The sequence below is a fragment of the Mya arenaria genome, chromosome 14 (assembly GCF_026914265.1).
Source record: "Mya arenaria isolate MELC-2E11 chromosome 14, ASM2691426v1".
NCBI lineage: Eukaryota > Metazoa > Mollusca > Bivalvia > Myida > Myidae > Mya > Mya arenaria.
Genome location: NC_069135.1, coordinates 27,915,437 through 27,937,057, shown reverse-complemented (window position 1 = coordinate 27,937,057; position 21,621 = coordinate 27,915,437). Strand labels below are relative to the sequence as shown.

Below are 21,621 nucleotides of genomic sequence, written 5' to 3'. Positions count from 1 at the left end.
CCCGGACATGACAACCTATACTCTATGTCCTTATATGCAGCATTCCATTGTGAATAAACACCTAAGTGTGACCTTGACCTTAGAGGTAGGGACACGGTTCTTGCACGCGACACATCATCTTGGTATGCCCAACACATGTGGCGAGTTATTTTAAAATCTGTCCATACAAGGAAAAGTTATAGCCCGGACACGACAACCTATACTCTATGTCCTTATATGCAGCATTCCATTGTGAATAAACACTAAGTGTGACCTTGACCTAAGAGGTAGGGACACGGTTCTTGCACGCGACACGTCGTCTTGGTATGCCAAACACATGTGGCAAGTTATTTTAAAATCTGTCCATACAAGGGAAAGTTACAGTCCGGACATGACAACCTATACTCTATGTCATTATATGCAGCATTCCATTGTGAATAAACACCCAAGTGTGACCATGACCTTAGAGGTAGGGACACGGTTCTTGCACGCGACACGTCGTCTTGGTATGCCGAACACATGTGGCAAGTTATTTTAAAATCTGTCCATACAAGGGAAAGTTACAGCCCGGACACGAGTTATTGAGCCGGACACACGGACTGACGGAAGGACGGACGGACGGTGCGATTTTAATATGCCCACCATCGGGAGCATTAAAAGGCATACCGGTATATATATTTAGGTACAACATAATAGTAATGGAAAACGCTTCATTTTATGTTTTGTGCTTATTACCTTTGAATATTGGATCAATGGCTGAGGTCATTGTTGTAAAATAATAATAATAATAATAATAATAATAATTATAATAATAATAATGATAAATTGAAGTATTTCAACGTGCAATTTGTATTAATAAGTTCAAATTAATTCCCAGTGAAGTGTATTATTGCATAAATAACTTTGCCTAAGGTTTAACTGCTAAAATGAAATTAGTTCGCAATTTACTTGCAGCATGGTTAAATGTAACATTGTTACCGTCCATATACATCCCTGGTTGTTGTCGATGGAAAATGGTCGAGGAATTCTGATTGTGTAATTTAACTAAGTGTAAATTACTATCCCCCGTACCAGAAAACCTGGAAATCGATCCAATAGGGCTAGATCATTTGGGGGGAAAAGTTTAACATGCGCATACTATTAACTCGTTTTGTTGTTGTTGTTTTTTATCAATGTTTCATAGCATCAAACCTTATTGTTTAAAGTCAATTTTAACAAAACGATTGTTGGCATTGCGGTTTGATTTTCATTTTACTGACAGTTCCAAGGCGGTACCTAACAATTCTTGATAAACATACCTATTTTTGTATATATAGTATGTATGCACTGTGCTGTTTGTGGAGTTTTGTGCTTAAATATCATCATGCTGAGTTATATTCTGACTGAGTTTCTTGAAATTGGATGAACACTAATGAATATGTGAAAGAACAAGTTATTTTAAAATCTGTCCATACAAGGGAAAGTTACAGCCCGGACACGACAACCTATACTCTATGTCCTTATATGCAGCACTCCATTGTGAATAAACACTAAGTGTGACCTTGACCTTTGAGGTAGGGACACGGGTATTGTACGCGACACGTCGTCTTGGTATGTGGTACACATGTGGCAAGTTATTTTAAAATCTGTCCATACAAGGGAAAGTTACAGAGCCGGATGGACGGACGGTGCGATTTTGAGGTAGGGACACGGGTATTGTACGCGACACGTCGTCTTGGTATGTGGTACACATGTGGCAAGTTATTTTAAAATCTGTCCATACAAGAGAAAGTTACAGCCCGGACAAACCTATACTCTATGTCATTATATGCAGCACTCTATTGTGAATAAACACTAAGTGGGACCTTGACCTTTGAGGTAGGGACACGAGTCTTGCATGCCACACGTCGTCTTGGTATGTGGAACACATGTGGCAAGTTATTTTAAAATCTGTTCATACAAGGGAAAGTTACAGAGCCGGACGGACGGACGGACGGACGGTGCGATTTTAATATGCCTACCTTCAGGGGCATAAAAATGAAACTCTTATACAAAACTTTGTCTTTAAAGTTTCCGTAATTACCTAGTTTTGACAAGAGATAACCAAATATCATATGCACTCTTGTCTTAAATACTATGCTGACATATATTCTGACCCGGTTTCATTAAGTTCGGAAAAATATTTTGTATTGATGAAAGCTTACTCTGTATATGATTTAAAATTAAATGCAAAACTGATAATGACCCCCAAATGCCCGTCCTTAAAGCTTTAATTTAAACAAGAGCACGGTGGAATGAACGCAAATGCTAAATGTTTATTGCTGTTGTTTTCAGTCTTAAAGAATCAAAGTTATGCATTTGGTCTGTGAAAGTTGGTAGAGGGGGGCATTAGGATTTCAGACGAGAAGTCGAAAGACCGACAAAGATAATGATAATAATGGATCACTGAAACAAATAAATGCTCATTTTATACAAAACTAGAAGCGCCGCAATGCGACGAAACCAGGTTTTTGTTATGGGCAATCAGAAATTATAGCCAATTAATTTGTTGTATGACTTTATCTTTACTTTTATCAAAAAGAGACGTAACTGAAAATTACTGTTGGCGGAAACCATTTTTCTATTTTTAGTAATAGTGATCTTGACCTCAGCCCCTCCCCATTCAAAAGCAATTCCAAGCTACCTCTTCACATAAGCTACCTACACGCTAAGTTTCATCAATATCTATCAATGCTAACTTATGTTATTGGGCGGAAAACATTTTTCTATTTTTAGTAACAGGCGACCTTGACCTTAGCCCCACCCCCTCAAAAGCAATCCCATGCTAGCTCTGTACATAAGCTACCTACACACCAAGTTTCATCAATATCTGTCAATGCTAACTAAAGTTATTGGGCAGAAACCATTTTTCTATTTTAAGTAACAGTGACCTTGACCATTTTTCTATTTTAAGTAATAGTGACATTGACCGTAGCCCCTCCCCACTCAAAAGCAACCCCAAGCTAGCCTTTCACATAAGCAACTTACACACCAAGTCTCATCAATATCTGTCAATGCTAACTTAAGTTATTGGGCAGAAACCATTTTTCTATTTTAAGTAACAGTGACCTTGACCATTTTTCTATTTTAAGTAATAGTGACATTGACCTTAGCCCCTTCCCACTCAAAAGCAACCCAAGCTAGCCTTTCACATAAGCAACTTACACACCAAGTTTCATCAATATCTGTCAATGCTAACTAAAGTTATTGGGCAGAAACCATTTTTCTATTTTAAGTAACAGTGACCTTGACCATTTTTCTATTTTAAGTAATAGTGACCTTGACCTTAGCCCCTCCCCAATCAAAAGCAACCCCAAGCTAGCTCTTCACATAAGCAACTTACAAACCAAGTTTCATCAATATCGGTCAATGCTAACTAAAGTTATTGGGCAGAAACCATTTTTCTATTTTAAGTAACAGTGACCTTGACCTTAGCGCCTCCCCCTCAATAGCAATCCCAAGCTAGCTCTTCACATAAGCTACCTACACACCAACTTTCCTCAATATCTATTAATCCTAACTAAAGTTATTGGGCAGAAACCATTTTTCTATTTTTAGCAACAGGCGACCTTGACCTTAGCCCCACCCCCCTCAAAAGCAATCCCAAGCTAGCTCTTCACATAAGCTACCTACACACCAAGTTTCATCAATATCTGTCAATGCTAAATAAAGTTATTGGGCAGAAACCATTTTTCTATTTTAAGTAACAGTGACCTTGACCATTTTTCTATTTTAAGTAATAGTGACCTTGACCTTAGCCCCTCCCCACTCAAAAGCAACCCCAAGCTAGCTCTTCACATAAGCAACTTGCACACCAAGTTTCGTCAATATATATCAATGCTAACTAAAGTTGTTGGGCAGAAACCATTTTTCTATTTTTAGTAACAGTGACCTTGACCTTAGCCCACCCCCCTCAAAAGCAATCCCAAGCTAGCTCTTCCCATAAGCTACCTACACACCAAGTTTCATCAATATTTATCAATGCTAAACAAAGTTATTGAACAGAAACCAATGTTTGACGCCCGCCCGCCCGCCCAACGACAACCTCATTCTAATAACCCGGTTTTCGTTGAAAACCTGGTTAAAAACATGAGTGCCACGGAGTAGAGTTGGATCAAAATGTATATGAAATATGACAGATTATCATGTAATCCTCAGTACCTTTCTCGAATTCCTGGATTAAAGTCTTCAGCGTCCGTACTATCTCTGTAGTTGCTTTCAATTACCGAAATACACCTTTTATTAACAACAACTGGATTAACAGAGGTATCTCCGTATACAATTGTATCATTTTCTGTTCCAAACTCATTTCCATACACAGTGATTATTGTTCCTTCTCCGGTATACCCATCCCTAGGCAAAATCTGAATAAAAATATATTCTAAAGTAAATTTTAAAATAACTACACGAATGCACCAAAAACAGGTTTTTCAATTTGCACAATACAAAATTAGGGCAAATTAAAAAAGGGGTGTATAGGCATGGCATACAGACAGAGAAGGAAAAAGTTGGAAAGTTGCTAAATTAAAAGTTTAAGTACTTGAATGAATGTGGTACCCAATTGGCTTAGTTCAGGCTACAAGCACCGACTCATGGTTAACAGTTTAATTTTCAAACACATGGCCAAATTTATTAAAGCCAGGATAACCATACAAACGAGAGATTCTTTTTACAAATGACCCTTAAGTGCAACCTTGACCTATGATACTGTCTTGCACAAGTTATTTAAAAATTCCCTCTGTAAGGCCAAGCTATAAAGCGGACAATTAAATTTCTAAGGAATGTTGACCCTGAAATGTGAGCTCGACATTTGACTTAAAGAAATAGGGTATTGCAGGCAACATATAAAGCATCAAAACGAGTTGCAATTGTGATAATTGTTTGTACCAAGTTATTTTATTATCCCCTTACGCATGGCCAATTAAGAGCCTAGAAAAAAAATGATGACACCATATTAAAGAAATTTTGACAAATGACCATTAAGCGTTACCTTCACCTTTGACCTTTTGACATTGATCGCGCATGAAGCATATCATCTTGTAAAGGTGGAAACATGTATGCATTAAGTAATACCTAAAACCTATTGAGCCATAACACTTTTTATCAAACTCCAGATTTTAATTTTCTTCAGAACTTATACATACAACACAACACATGTCAATCCTATGTGGAACTACATTCTCAAACTTTTTTTTGTATTTTCTTGTATAAACCTAAAAGGAAAAAAACTACTTTAGTCACTGTTTACCCCAATTTCAAACTAATTGTTACCACAACAGTAGACTATAAGTATATTCCATGGCCGAGAGTGCAAGATAGGTTCATTCCGACCCGAGCATAGGGTGTTATGCGGAAACGAGGTTTACCGAGTTTCCGCAAAATACCCAGCGCGAGGGTCGAGATGAATGTATCTTACACGAGCGGCTATGGTAGATGCTTTTTCTCCCACCTCAGTTAAACAAAATTAAGAACGTTATGATTGTTTTGCTTAGTGAAAATAATGGCGTATGGATATGCGATAATTCGGGGTTGTCATGGATATGCGCTCAGTAATTCAGATTATGTGAAAAGTCCAATCGGCCTTTAAATAGTTCTAAGGAGAGTAAAGCATTATTTCTTGAAAAGTTATTTTATCTTTGCCCGTGGGCAAAATAAAAATTTCTAGCATGGTTAAATAATTGGATCTACTTATCTGAGGTGGGAGAAATGGATTTCCAACGCATACTACAAATTAGTTATTCCTATTTACCCGATTTATATATTGATGAAATATAAACCCTATTTTGAACAATTTAACGGTTGAACGACAATCATTGTTGTGTGAGAAACAAAAAAAAACACTTGTTCTTACCTTAGTTATTTCTGGCATAGGACATGTATACCCTTCACCCACCTTTTGACCGTGCTTACAATCACCAGAGTTTAAAGGCCAATGGCATATATATTCGGACTTAAGTGCATTACAAAAGTTGCATTTCCCTTGGGAAAGAATGGAGCAGTTGTACACAATTACTGAAAAGAAAAGTTTAAGTAACAACTTTATTAACAGTGCATAACAATTTCAACATGTGTTTATATGCGGAATATCTTCAATGTCAAACCTGCAACTGGTTAACATTAAAATGCAAATTATTAAAAATATACCAAAGTAACTTGTTCTACCGTTGTTCTAATCATTCAAATCGAGAATTTCAACTTAATAACCAAAGAATCAGAGCTTCATTCCAATAAAATAGCCAAGTCGTAAAGGCAAAACTCTTCAATATGTAGGAATGCCACAAATGGCTTCAGAGTAACTCTAATCTTCAACTTTTGTTCTAACTTTAATACTATAATATATTTGGCCAAAAAATTAGTAATTATGCCAATATGAACATTTCAATTTGCGAACAAGATCCATATTAAAAGAGGTCCTCCAGTGTCTTGTGCCCGACATATAGCCGCATGGTAAACACGTATGCCAAATTATATTGTCCCAATGCATGATATTCCGACCGTGTTTAAGCCTGTACAAGACCAGAACTTAATGAACAGTGCCGGTATCCATAAAATATAATAAACCATTTCCTTTGAGCTTTTGTCATGTTCTTAAGTTAAGCATCCCAATTACTCAATAATTTCTGCAATAAAATTTCATTTACTTTATTAAAAAAATACTGCTATGTTAAAACATGTAAATGTTTACTTTAATTAATTTTACTTTGATATTTTTAGGAAATCGGCTTACGTTAGGAAATGCCAGAATAAGTTTTATAAGAAATGACCAAGATGAAAAGAGGGACAGACACACTCAATCAAACAATTACACTTGATCACCATTTTGACAACTATGGACGTGATAAAAACATAATGTTTTGATTTTAAATCAGGTTCTGGATCACTAATTAAGGGCAAAAACATAATGTTTTGATTTTAAATCAGGTTCTGGATCACTAATTAAGGGCATAACCTAATCACACCCTTTCAATATGACAAATTTTCAGATCATTCTCCCCAGAGGTTTTGAAAGCAATAGATGACATCTAGAATGTATTTTTATTTACTAAGCCTAGGCAATGTTCGAAGAAGGAAGTGCTCTCTTTAAATAGAGCCGTCCTGTCTTTGTCGAGGAGTTCTCAGTAACCTAAAATAAAATCATATGTGTTTTCGCCTACCAGATTGTCACTATACAAGTGCTGGCACATATAAAAAGTATTTGCACAAGAGAAAAGATATTCTCAAAACTTACCATCAATTTGGTTTGGATTGTCTAGATAAACTCCGGGACCTTTGGAATTCAATTTATAAAATACTTCAAGAGTCAAGGTTTCCTTTTTCATGCTTGTCTGCAATTTGAAATTTAATCATTTAGTAAGATAAAAAATAATCTGAAGCAACATCAAGAAAAGCAAAATTAGTCAGCACAGTAAAACTATCAACAATGTTGTTAACATCAATAAAATAGCAAAAGGAATACTGAAAAAAAAAAAATATTTTAGAAGTGATAATACAAGGCCGGACAAGATTTGTTGAGCATAATTTAACACAACCTGGCTTCAGCAAGAAAGAGTGCAAAACCAGGAGAACGAGGCTAACATTTAGAGGTAAAATATGCATTTTTATTAAAACATTAAAAACTATAAACACTGTATGCAATGAGGAATAAGGTTTCAAATAGGGCAATCTAAGTTTTGGGTATTTAAATACAAGTATTAACTTACTCCTTGAAAACAAACAGATAATTGAACATTTGATGTACCAAGACAAAGCGCAAACCTTAGCAGATCTCTACATGGGCTTGAAAATTAAACAAGTGTATAAGTATTTGATGTTCCTAACTCAAAATAATATGAAAACCAGTCCGCTTTAAGTTGGTCATGTTGACCATGACCTAGTACTTAACTGGAATGCAATCCATAAATATGTCTTCTACTTTCTATAATTCATGAACTTGGCATACACCAAGTTTCATCCTAACTTAAGTTATTGGGTGAAAACCATTTTTCGGTTTTAAGCAACAGTGACTTTTACCTGGATACCACCAACCCAAAATGTAATTCGAATGTAAGTTTTCACATGAGCTTGCTATAAACAAAGTTTACCACTATGCATCATATCTAATACTAGCTAGCGAGTGCAAACGGTTTTTTTCTATTTTAAGATGCTAAACAACCTTGACCATGACCCCAGGAACCCCAAATGCATTCCCAAAGGAAGTATCCACAAAGTAAGTATTGCTTTGTACACAAAACTTCAGTCATCTATATACATCAATGTACATCATTCCAAACTTATCGTTTTGTGCAAAAACCAAGAAACTACTGCCCGCTTGCTAATCGCGATTTTTCTATTTTTAGTAACAGTGACCTTGACCTTGAATCTAGGGACCCCAAACGCAATACCATGAAAGGTATCCATAAACTCTTCCTTTAAACCTGGTTTGGTCAAGATATGTGGACCCTGACTAAAGTAATTCAGTTTCAACTATTTTTCTATTTTAAGTAACAGTGACCTTGACCTTGACCCTAGGGACCCCAAACGCAATCCCATGAAAGGTCTCCATAAACTCTTCCTATAAACCAAGTTTGGTCAAGATATGTCAAATCTAACTAAAGTTATTCAGTTTCAACCGTTTTTCTATTTTTAGTAACAGTGACCTTGACCTTGACCCTAGGGACCCCAAACGCAATCCCATTAAAGGTCTCCATAAACTCTTCCTATATACCAAGTTTAGTCAAGATATGTCATCCCTTACTAAAGTTATTCAGTTTCATAGGTGAGTTTGACGCCGCCCGGCCGCCCGAACAACGACGTTCGTCATTCTAATAACCTATCACTATGTGAAAACCTGGTTAATAAAGCGTTCATTTAATATGCTCTTGTCTTCCATTTTCAACCTTCTGTGAATGTTTACAGTTAAGGTATTTTAATAATCAAGTCAAGTTTATTGGTCATTTTATTATGAGTTTAAAACTAACATTTAATTGCAAAATATTAAAAGTTATAAAACTAAAGAAAAAATAAGAACATGTATCTTTAATTGGTAATGGAACAAATCTGGAACACATTAATAAATATTAGGCCGATTTTAAAAATATCGTGGTTAAAATAAATTTAATTTACGACTTACCATCCGATTAACAGTACACTCGCTGGACCCATTAGTAATATCAGAACAATTAAATGTCTTCGAATGGAATTCCACATGAATAGAAAACTCTGTAGCTATTTTTAACTGAAAAATAAACAACTTATTTGTTACCAGATTCTTTAAACAAGCAATACGTACGTTATATTTGGCCAACATACATTTGGATTACAGTTCAACTCAGTTGTGTGCAAAAGTTATAACTCAATTTTATGGCAATCAATGCCATCAATAATGCATCCATTCATAAACCCCTGATATTTAAACAACTAAGATTTTACTTTCATCAATTTCACCAAGTAAAATTAAATGATAATTTTACGAAAAATTATGAAAGACATACTGGAAATGTACTTTTTTAAAACTCTGTGCACTTAATAATAACTAATTTTCCCCATTCAGACTTTTTTTAAATCCACTAAATTAACTGGTCAGTCTTGTTTTTAGTCATAAATATCCAATATCAATGATGCTTGTCACAATTACCCATCACCAAGGTAGTAGGCGGTGTTGAAATATCGTGACTGACCAATCTGCGATCAGTATCCGCTACATCCAGTGGTGTGTAAATCAATCAAAATGTAACGGCAAAAATGAGAAACGTTTTGAACTGTTATCAACATAGGTGGACTGTAACCTAGATATGCTTTCGGAATATGTGCATGACCCTCTGCATATCTTTTAGTGCATGCAGGTTAAGAACACGCTAATACACTACATGGCAATATGTATTTTTCTTGTAAACAAATTTAGTGAAACATGCCTGGCATTCATTTAAACAGAGTATAATCACATTGAAATTTTGCAATGATGACGCAGTTATAATAATGTTATACCACCCAAATAAAAAAAGTCAGAAGAAACATTTAAACGAGATTGAAGTTACATTTCAAAAGTCACCGTGCTGCATTGTGATTTGCAGAAGAGTCGGTTGTGGGCTGTCAATCATTGAAGCGACGTATCAACATGTCTTAGATATAAGTTTCCGAACAGACTGGCTGTTTAAATTTGTTCAGGTTCTGTCACATAACATTTATACATGTTTTATGAGCTGTGTGTTGATGTTCCGGCAATATAAATCATTTAGCATGCAACCATGGATTGATGCAGATTTAACACAGACACAATGCTTCAAAACATTGAAAAGCTACATCCTTTTGTAAACAGAAGTAATGTGTACTATTAGTTTTAGTACAATCTTATGAACATCTTGAAAATAGACTTAATTCACAAGTAAAGTTGGGCACAAAACAGCAATTATCTTTTCAAAGACTGGGGCTCACTAAAAGTATTTTTAAGGCAGTTCTGCAGTTCAGGTTGAAATTAAGTACTAAGTAATAAGATTTCAGAAAATAATACTATCATTCAGCAACAAACGGTAACCAACAGAGACCAACAGAGTACGGGACAACCAGCAATATATAAACTCCAAGATAATGTACCCAAATCGAAATGAATTTGCATAGTTAAATACCAAGTAGTTACATACTTTATTCAGGTTTCCAATTTCCAATGTCAAATTTGTATCAACTCCACTTGGAATATATTTGGAGTGTATTCTTTCAAGATGCGGGCAATCTGAGACCTGAAATTTAAAAATTGATAAATAAATATCATTCTTAAACTCATATGATAGTTTTTTTGACATAATTACCAATAATCCAAGGCCATATAACACAAGCATCTTAAAGTTAAAATATATTAACATGTCTTAACTCATTAATAAGTGTAAACTTGTGAAAATGTATCGGGCAAAAAAACTATTAGACTTGCACAATATTATTGCAGTATCGAATTGTTTTAAATAATGACCTGGTTAACTCTATTTGGTTCATCAGCCTCACTCGAAGAACAGGTACCATTATCTGTGTTCCATGTACAATTAGCACCAAAGGTTTCCACACATTTACCACACCTAAAAATTAATAATAGTGTCCTGACCCTGGTTTATTAAACAGAGTACACTAATTGATATTGATTAGACCGAAAAATATCATTGATTCTTTCATATTCTGCTATTTAGCTATTTCTTAATATTGCAATTCAATGTTGGTTAAAATGTTATCAAGTAATTACTCCAGTAAGTTTTCTGAATGATTTTTTTTACCAAAAATCTTAATCAATTATTATATAATATTTAAAAGCATATGGTTCAGGGTCAAAACAATTTGCATTTTGAACCATTCTTTGCTGTAATGAGGCTCAATTCCTTAATTGAGTTATAATTATTAAGCTATTCGAGAAACTGGCATTAGGTCAATTAAACAAATATTTAGTTAACTCTTAGCCAAAGCAAAACAAGCCGATATGCCATCATGAAATGGCATTTTTTTAGTTTTAACGCATAATCATTTTTTATTTCATTCGACCTTAATGATAAAAAAATGAAATATTAAGGTACATTTAAACAAGTATTAGCATCTTTTGTAAATAGGTACATGACCACCAATTCCCCAGTTAAAACAAGCGCCTGAACTCATTACTCAATATATATTTCCTAAATTACATGCATTTTTGTTCTTGTTTTGATGATTTAAGTAAAATACTTATACACAATTATGAAGTAAAACATTATTTTTTTGCATCGACCTATATTGTGCGTATTTAAAATGTATATAATCAAAATGGGCTATTATATAGCTAATTTAGTAATGATACAAAGTCGAGATATCAGCCTTGCTACACATGTCTGTTTACTTCTGGCATGGTTACAAAATTTCAAATGTTTGTTTTTTAGTTATGACCAAAATAAACTTGTTTGCATGCCAACAATGACACCAAGGTACCACAATAAATCTACTTTGTATTCCAGAATCAGATAATGTTAACAGATTTACCAACCAAATTAATACATACAAAGTCAACAAACACAAAATCATGCAGCTGCAGTCAATATGTCTTAATTGCGTGCCAGGGCTATATTCTACTCATCTTTTCATTCAATAAATATATTTTCTATGTGGCTTTACAAACTCACATATACATTAATTTTCATATATGAGTTGAACAATAGTTACAAACCATGACAAACCCAGGGTCATGGATGTAATATATGGGTCATCATTGAAATAAGATAATTATATTGAGGGCTATTTCAAAAGTCCTAAGCCTGACCCTGATCTCAGACCTTTAGTTAATCAGTTTTGGTCCTGCGAGCAGGACACTGTCCAAACATGGTTATACTTGTGTGCAGATGTGTGCAAGGTCATTTTAAAATAAATCCATGCCTGCATTATATAATAACCTTCCAGCAAAAAATAAAGTAGGCATACACAGGCATTATCATTTACTCAACAGTCAATGTAACAACTATGCCCAGCTAACCACTTGATAACATATCTCTGCCAAACAGTTCTCTAATATGTTTTGAAAGAGAAATATGCGGTATTTGGTTTTCCTTGTTTATGTAATGAAGAACTGTTTTAAATGTAAACCGTAAAAGTGACACCTTCATTCGAAATCAATATAATCGCATGTATAACAAACATAAATTTTGAGCAATAAACCTTCAATTACTTACTAATGGGGCCGTCACATCATGACGTTCTGGTCAACGTTCTCTGAATATTTCAATTGTTCAATTTTTGAGTGTTCTAGAATGAGGATGACACATCTGGCGTGTGATTTAAGTGTGCCTAATGCATGACTAGAGTGTGTCTAATGCATGAGAAGCGTGAAACAGCGACCAAGTAAGATACCCCTGAAGACCATTAGCGTGTGTTAACATGCCACTGGCGCGCGACAAACGATTTGTCAACGTTAGACAAGCATGTTCAGCGTGTGACTAACGTGTGAATAACGACAGAATAGCGTTTTGCTGGTGTGTTATTTTTATGGTCGTACGGGAATATTACAGAACAAATCGCTGGAAATTTCATAGTGAATTCAGTTGTTCTTGTGAGATTGAACAGTCAGTATCATGCCGCCATGACGAAAAAAGGGTGGGATGGGGGCTTCTGCAACTAGCGCTGCAAGTAAGAAGAATACAAAGCCTCTTTCACTAGCAATGTCTTCTGACATAGAAGAACACCAGGAGGAAAAGCACATCCGAGAAGTAACGCACCATGTGACACCCCCTGAAGACCATGAAAACCCCAATGTCTCAGGACGGTCCGACACATAGCAAACAGAGAGGGAAGAACCAGAGAAAGGATTGCAGGATCCTTGACCGGGCAGTTGAGGATAGTCTGGTGTAGTTTTTCCGTGAAATCGAACTGCTGTGGAACTCACAGAAGACAGATTACAGGAACAAGGCGAAGAGACAACGGATACTCATGGCCAAGGCCACAGAACTGCAGATTAGCGTGGATCACTTGTGCACCTGGTTCAAGTCCCTCAGTGACATGTTCACAAGCAAGTATATACGTTCAAATTTTGGAAAATGCTTCAAGTAATTGCCCTGACCAAACTCTTGACGCCTTAATATCCATGATTTAGTCCAGCACTGATGTCTTCGTCAGGGTCTTCTTCTCTGCGGACAAGGTCCCTCAACGTGTTCAGCTATGTTCAAGTTCAGTAAATCTACTTCATGCTGGGCTATAGCGAGCATATATAGCCTCTTCAGTCTTTCTTGATCTTCCATAGTAAGTGCTCTCTAGGGTAGCCCTAAATCAAATGAACCTTGCTTACAAAGCATTGGTTTATATACCCATATGCATGGACGTTCGGGAAACGCACAAATGACGCTCAATGGACGCCAAAAGGATGTTCGTTTGACTTAAGACACACGCTGTGTATACTAGGGGACCGTTCAGCGGTTGTTGACAGGTTGCCATTGAGTCATTCACTGCAAAGCAAACTATTAGTAACAACCAAGTAACACTAGAGTAATGACTGACTAACGATAAACGTTCTTCAGTGTTTAAAATTAAACGATGAAGAACGCTGGTCTCAGTGAGAACTTTTGTAAAAGTTCAAACCATTTTTTTTTGGACTGGCATTCACACAACGCTCATCTGGCACTATCCCAGCGACAATGAGCGACTACAAACGTTTCCTCAATCGTCATAAAACGCTGACCAGAACGTCTAGGTGTGACTGCATTTATGGAAAATATTAATTACTGATATCACGTTTATAATCGCGTATTTAATAGATGAAAACGCAATAATATTAATTGATAGGTGAATGCTAAAAGATTTACTGTGATCTTCTATCGTCAAATAAGAAACTGTGTTTTCTGTACCTTACTTTTAAAATAAACGCAGTATCTGTCTTAAGAATCATTGTTTTCGACATTAATTAATCCTTTCAGGTAAATTAAAGCAATTGTATTAAAAAGGTAAATCTTATTTTTGAGTAATAGTGCATCTTTAAAATAACAAGAGTCATTTGCTTTAGACTTGTGTCACACATTTATTCTTTTATTGATGAACTAATTGATATTCTAAAATCAAACAATTGAAAACATTTGTCCTTCAACAATTAAAGAAATCTTGATAAAACAACTCACAAAAATGCAGCTAGTCAAGAAGTGTCCTATTATTTTGTAAAAACAGGTTTATTTTCTTCTAAAAGCTAGTACCCGAATAAGACATCCCATTATTTTAGACTTACCTTTCAAACGTTGAGCAAATGTAAAATAGGAAAGATGCATTGGCTATTGGAATTTTCACTGAATTGTGTTCCACTATTAGACTTACTGCAACCATTTTATGCTCTGAAAATGAAACAAAAATTAATTGAGATAAGATTATTGCTGGAAGCAATGGATGTTCCCCATAGCCATTTTCTATGAAGAGGCAGAAATTGTAATACAATGTGCTGGTAGTAAACAGATGGTGGTAGCTTTATTATATATAAATAAATAATTATACAAGTTGGGAAAAAATCACTACATGGAAAGATATAGGCAGGGTTGAGAATTAAAACTTTAAGAAATTCAGGCAATATAATAAACAAGAGGGCCATGAAGGTGTTTGCTCTACTGACATGGCTCTTATAACCATGTTCAATCCAGAGCCTGTATGTAAGAGTAATAGGCAATAAACTTATAGTTCACTTGGAATGTTTTGTGATTGGGTTAATTGAAATGTTGCATGTTTAACATGTGAGTACAGAAATTGTAGTAAGCAAATTTTATATGTGCAAATGTCAATAGTTTATATCAAAAGCATGTTCTTACTAGTAACAGTACACATTCTGCGCAGACCATATGTTTTCTGACAAAGTTTCATAACATTTGATAAAATCTATAGATTTTATGTCATAGAATAAAAACTTTAACGCAGAATTATTGACGACAGCCCACTCACCCATACAACCACTAGCCCGACCGCCTGCCCGCTAGTTTTAACCAGGCTGTTAACCATAATTTGTCAATGAATCAGGGGACATATATGTGATGCTACAATGTTTACATCTGAATTGTGCGTGTTTAGCCATTTGGTCTAAATTAAGGCTTGTATTAAAGTAGCAAGGACAGCTTTCCTTTCACTGTGCATTAAGTTAAAACTATAGCACTCTATTCAGCAGAATAACATTTTTTAAGGCTAAGCATTTAAGAAAACATTTAAAAAACATAGAATTTTAAACAAAAACAGATAAAGCAAGAGCTGTCACAGAGACAGCGCGCTTGACTATTCCGCTGCTTTTCAGTGTAAGGTATGAAAAGTTTTGGCGAAACATGCATGGATCACTGTTAGATTAGATTTCAATGCAATACAATCATGATGTGCTGAGCTTTAACATAAATGTGGCTACAGATTTTTTAAGTATAATAAAAAAGGGCTAACATGCAAGATCTTATCCAGAATTTCTAAGTTGCTTAATAAAGGGGCATAAATTATATAGTATGATATAACTTGGTTAACTAAGTAAATTGGATGGTTGAGAACCATTGTACAAAGTCTTAATGCAATACCTAAAGTAATTGTTGAGATATTAACCTATGTGTGCTTACATGCAAAACCTCCACCAAATCTTTTAAGTCGAATAATAAAGGGCTGTTGTTTACATTTAATGCAAACAAAAGTTATCTAACTTGGTTAATTAAGCCAGTTAGATGGTTGAGTACCATTGTATCGAGTTTCAATGCAATACCTAAAGTAGTTGCTGAGATATTATGTATTAACCTATGTGTGCTTGCACACAAAACCTTAAGGCCCGGTCACACCGCCCGAATTTTGTTGGAGCATTCCTTGAACGGTAGGGAGAGGGGACCAAATTTCGACAACGCTCGTCACCGCGCACAAAATGGGAAAAAAATCGAAAACACGGGCGTTGCCTTAGCGGTGTACCGCTAAAGCCGGCGTTGGCTTAACGGTAGCGAGCGTTGTTTTAGCTGTGACGCGAGCGTTGATAGAGCGGCGTTCTGCGCATGAGGGCGTTGGTTTAGCGGCATACCGCTTTTGACTACGGAGCTGAACGGATCGCTTTGATAGACACGTTGACAAAAGAAGAGGAAGGCTGGAGAAGGAAAGGCAGCAGCCTCCAAGAAGATCATTACTCTCTCTCTCTTCTCCTTCTGTAAACAGCTTGTTGCAATCTGAGGAGGTTCTGATTCTGCTGCTGGACAAGTGCACCAATCATAGCAAGTCTCTCAGCATCCATGGTAGTACAGTTTTACTGTAACTTTGAGCAAATTCGATGTAAATGAGGTCTGCAGTAAACGGCAACTCGATTCCAAATGGGCTCCTGGTCCATTTCTCCCCGTATTTATAGCCAAATTCTGGTCCCGCTCCGACACCTCCATACCAACGCCAAACCAAAGTTCATCACCGCAATGGATCGCTGCTTCAACGCCCGACACTGTTCCAGCAATCCCTTGTCCGCTCTGATTTCTGCGTTGGCCTAGCGGATCCAAGCGTCCACGAACTTGTGTCTAGCGGTGCCAAACTTTGACTGGGCGTTGTTGGAGCGGTGGTGAACTTTGCCGGAGCGGAAAATTGCCCGCTCCTCACCGCTCGTAATATTTTGTGCAGCTCAAAACTTTCGGAGTGGTAGGAGGGACCATAAGCGGTGGCCGAGCGTATACGGCGTTGCCTTAACTGGGGCCAACTTCTGGTGAACGGTAACGAGCGGTGATGATTTTTTTTACCGCTCCAGGAACGCTCCAGCAAAGTTCTTGCCGTGTGACCGGGCCTTTAACCAGAATTTCTAAGTCAAAAAATAAAGGGCAATTATTTGCATTTAATGAAACAAGAGTTATCTAACTTGAGTTATTAAGAAGGTTGGATGGTTGAGTACCATTGTATTAAGACTCGGTGCAATACTTCAAGTAGTTGCTGAGATATTAACCTATGTGTGCTTGCATGCAAAACTTTTACCAGAATTTCTAAGGGCTATACCATTTAAACATATACCCCAGGGGGGGACGGCAATTTTTTTCATCATACAGTCGAACCTCGCTGTGTCGACGTTGGATAAGTCGACTTTCCGGTTATGTCGACTTTTTTCCGGTCCCGAATGTATTCCTTCTTATTCTATATAAAATAAATCTGTTTGTGTCGATTTTTTTATCTCGACTTTTTCGCTATGTCGACCTCGTTTTTCAGTCCCAGTGGTCGAATTTCACACATTTCCTATGTTCTTTATGTCGAACTGTAGATCGAGACGTAGGTGTGAAAATATTCATGACGGTTTGCGGCATGTCGCAAAATACCGTGCGTGGCATATAACAAACAGTCATAATTGGGGGATACATAAATGTAATTGGTAAGAGGGTGCGAATAATTAAAATCGTTTGTTTATGTATTTAATTAAAGAGACATTTATTGCTCAAGCTCTTTGGTTTTGTATAAAACATGAACATTTTATTGATTAGATATCAATCCCAAATGGGAATTGAAAGAATAACTTCAAAATGTCAAATATTAGTTCCACTGCTCTGGTCGACCAATTCAGAGAAGGACCCGGTATAAAATCTTACAATGCACAAATGTATGCAATTGTGGTTTTATATGTGTTTTGTGTGATCCATAAACGTAAAAGAAATAAATTTGACGCAAATAATTCTTCTTTTGTTTCACTTTATTGTTCAATAATAAGTTTGCTGTTTTTACAACAAAAATATTTAACAAGACCGTTCAATTGTGGATGTAAACATCGTACAATCTAACTCAAACACGGGATTGGTGATATTTTTTGTAATTCGGATGAGTCGACTTTTCGTTATCTCGACTTTTTCCACTAGGTCCCGAAAAAGTCGACATAACGACTGTATATGGTAGGGTGTCTTTTTCACTAATTTGCATCTGTAGGTGGTTGCCAAATTGTGAAATTTGCTTCTGATGGGGGGTGTCGAAATTTAATAATTAAATTGCATATGACGTAAAGGTGAAAATCCCTTCAGACCGATCGAACAGTTAATTCGTGTTACCTTCCTTGAATTGTTTATACTTTGCAGAATACTTCTGTTTTATTCCTTGATAGCAACTTCTCAATATACCATAATCCTTTGCGGCATAGGAACTTCCGGTTTCTTTTCGGGTTGAAATGAAGTCTAATAACAGCGCTAAAAATCGGATAAATTACTGCCTCAGGTTTGTTATGAATTATATTTTCTCATTATATATGGCATTTCAATGAGTTTATAATACATCATAGAGATATGATATGCATAACATAAGATTTTTATCGCTTTCAATGAGTTTATAATACATCATAGAGATATGATATGCATAACATAAGATTTCCTAGACAGGAGGTTGTGGTGGGTGGGGTAAACTGTTCTGAAAAATATATGCTGTTCCTAATCTTATTTGATTATTGTTGTTGTGGTTTTTAAATCAAATAGACGAAACACTTCTGCTATTAATTGCCCTTCCTTTTATTTACAGATATGATTCAAATATGCTGATATTATGTTTTGAGAACATTACTTCCATCAAGATCACCATTAGAATTGGTTTGGCTGCTAGTACACCCAGGACTGCAAGCAAATAGTGATGGATAACCAGTGGTGGTCGACAGACTACAGTTGGATGGACAGCTTTCATTATTTGACTGCTATTTTGGTTGGACCATGAGTGTTGGTTAAACACCTATAGATAGTTGGACTGTAAGTGTTGGTCTGACAACCGTTGTTGGCTGGACTGCTGGATGGACAGCAAGTGTAATGGACTGCTAGTGATGTTTGAATTGCAACTGTTGGTTGGACAACTATTGTTTCTAGATGGCTATACTTATAGATTGGACCACGAGTGTTGTTTCAACAACTATTAAGTGATTGAAAGTGTTGGTTTGACCATAAGTGTTGATTGGACAGCGATTAATAAATGAACCTCTTTTGTTGCACAGCTACTGTAAATTGGACAGCGATAATTGGTTAGATTCCCATTCATTGGTTGTGTTTCTCAGACTGTTTGTTTTAAGTACTTATAATTCTTTTATTATAATAATTTATATTATTACAGGTACAATTATTCAATAATAATATTCATAATGCGTAACATATTGTTTTATACTATAAACAATAATTTTACGAGATCTTTCAATAAATTACAAATCCGTACAACCATGATGTGTTTGTTTTCCAATTATTTTTTTTAAGATCGACACATCAACTTGCTTCAAACATGATAAATATGCTATTTAATTTTGCACAGCAAACAAAGAGTTCATGGCATAAATTATAATCTTATTCTTATCAAAATTAATGATATAAGAAGTGTTACAGTTGAATCATTAAATTGTATTTCACATCAATTTCTAATGCATCACTAGGTTTGATGAGATCTCTTTGCCCTTTGAAGTCAGGGTCAAAGTCAATTGAAGAAAGAGCTTTTGCCAATTTCTGAGAAAAGGTTAAAGGGTATGTTCAAAAAAGTTAAAATCAAGTTCTATTTGACAAATGGACTGGAAATGTGCCACGTGATTCTTCCTATAACAGTAAATCAATGATTTCAATGTATCTTCAGGAACAAGATAGTTTAAAACATAAAACACAGTGACTTTAGAGTGTGAAATTAAAATGATAGTAACTCTTCAAATCTTGGGAAAATGTTGTGAATTAAAACAGAAATGGTTCAATATCTGTATCATCATTAACAGCATCCATAAAAGCCTAATGCAAGATCAGTGAATTAAATTTTTTCAACCTTTTATACTTGTAAATTTTAAATCGCTTCTGAAGGGGGTTATTCCGGATCTATAACAACAAATAGAGGTAGGACCCCCAAACAGTTAATTTGCTTCTGTAGGGGGGAGGTCTAGTTCAAAAGTGCCTTCCCCCCGTGGGGTATATGTTTAAATGGAATAGCCCTAAGTATAAAGGCCTATTTTTTGCATTAAATGCAAATTAGAGTTATCTAACTTGGTAAAATAAGTAGGTTGGATGGTTGAGTACCACTGTATTAAGTCTCCATGCAATACCTCAAGTAGTTGCTGAGATATTTACCTATGTGTGCTTGCATGCAAAACCTTAACCAAGGTATGACGCCAACGCCGACGCCCGGGTGAGTAGTATAACTCTCCATATTCTTCGAATAGTCAAGTTAAAAATGAAGAGCTAAAATTTAATGTCTCACAGTTTTGCAATAATTGAATAAGATATATTTAATGTTGTTTAAGCTTCAGCTTTCTCAATACGATTTATGTGTTTTTCCATGTGTTATGTCAAATGTTGGTCTTATAAAAGAGGTGTAAGTATTAAACTATGTAAATATAATTGCAAGTTCAAAGTTCCCGCCTGTGTGTGCTAAACGCTCACCTGATTTTATCCTTTAACGGTTTATCTATTACATGTTATACATTTGATAGTGAACAGGTGATAGCTTTGATAGTTTGCTTTTAAGTAACCCAAGCACAAAACACAACAAGAGGGCCAAGATGGCCCAATATCGCCCAACTGATTGGATAAATGGTATTAAGTTATTGATCAGACAACATACTGGACACCTAGGGCCTGTACGTCACAGGTAAAACCATAATCAACCCATTTTTAAAAGGTCTTATAAAAATATGAAATAATTAGGGAGTACGCGGACAATCTTTCGATCGAGTACTTGGGTACTCGATTACTCGGAAAAAATGAATTTATATTTGGGAAAGACAAGATCGTGTATACACGTATCGTTCATGACGTATATTGTGCATTAGACTTTTTATTGCTCATTTTTATCTTTAAATTAAACTTTCATTATTTACTTTAACAGAAAATTAAATGAAAGAAAAACATATGCTGTTTCATGCTTTTAATTTTGTCTTTTTCATTTTACTTAAATGATTTTACATATAAGTATGCACTGCAAATTAGCTACAAACAAGAGCTGTCACAGTATGTGACGAATGCCTCCGATTGTGACATTGACCTATGAACAAGGTCAGTACATGAAAAGTTGATCTTGCCTTTACATGTCAAATACATATGGCAAGTTATTTTAAATTGCCTCTAAACATAAAAAATACCACCCATAGTTGACAACCGACACTGCTATGTCCTTATATATGAAGCATTTCATTGTGACACAACAACCTATACTCTATGTCCTTATATGAAGCACTCTGTTGTGAATAAACACTTAAGTTTGACCTTGACCTTAGAGGTAGGGACACGG

General features: G+C 35.7%; 1 protein-coding gene across 5 annotated transcripts in view; it reads right to left on the bottom strand.

Moving 5' to 3' along the window:
• Window positions 1–21,621, bottom strand: part of LOC128217190 (plexin-B2-like) — a 95,682-nt gene that overhangs the window by 33,481 nt on the left and 40,580 nt on the right. For all 5 annotated transcript variants that reach the window (XM_052924145.1, XM_052924150.1, XM_052924148.1 and 2 more), the window contains exons 9-15: window positions 14,681–14,783; window positions 10,937–11,039; window positions 10,614–10,709; window positions 9,107–9,211; window positions 7,226–7,322; window positions 5,849–6,009; window positions 4,159–4,361 (exon numbers count right to left, since the gene is read on the bottom strand). In XM_052924145.1, coding sequence (XP_052780105.1) covers window positions 4,159–4,361; window positions 5,849–6,009; window positions 7,226–7,322; window positions 9,107–9,211; window positions 10,614–10,709; window positions 10,937–11,039; window positions 14,681–14,783 — 868 coding nt within the window. The remainder of the gene's footprint in view (window positions 1–4,158; window positions 4,362–5,848; window positions 6,010–7,225; window positions 7,323–9,106; window positions 9,212–10,613; window positions 10,710–10,936; window positions 11,040–14,680; window positions 14,784–21,621) is intronic.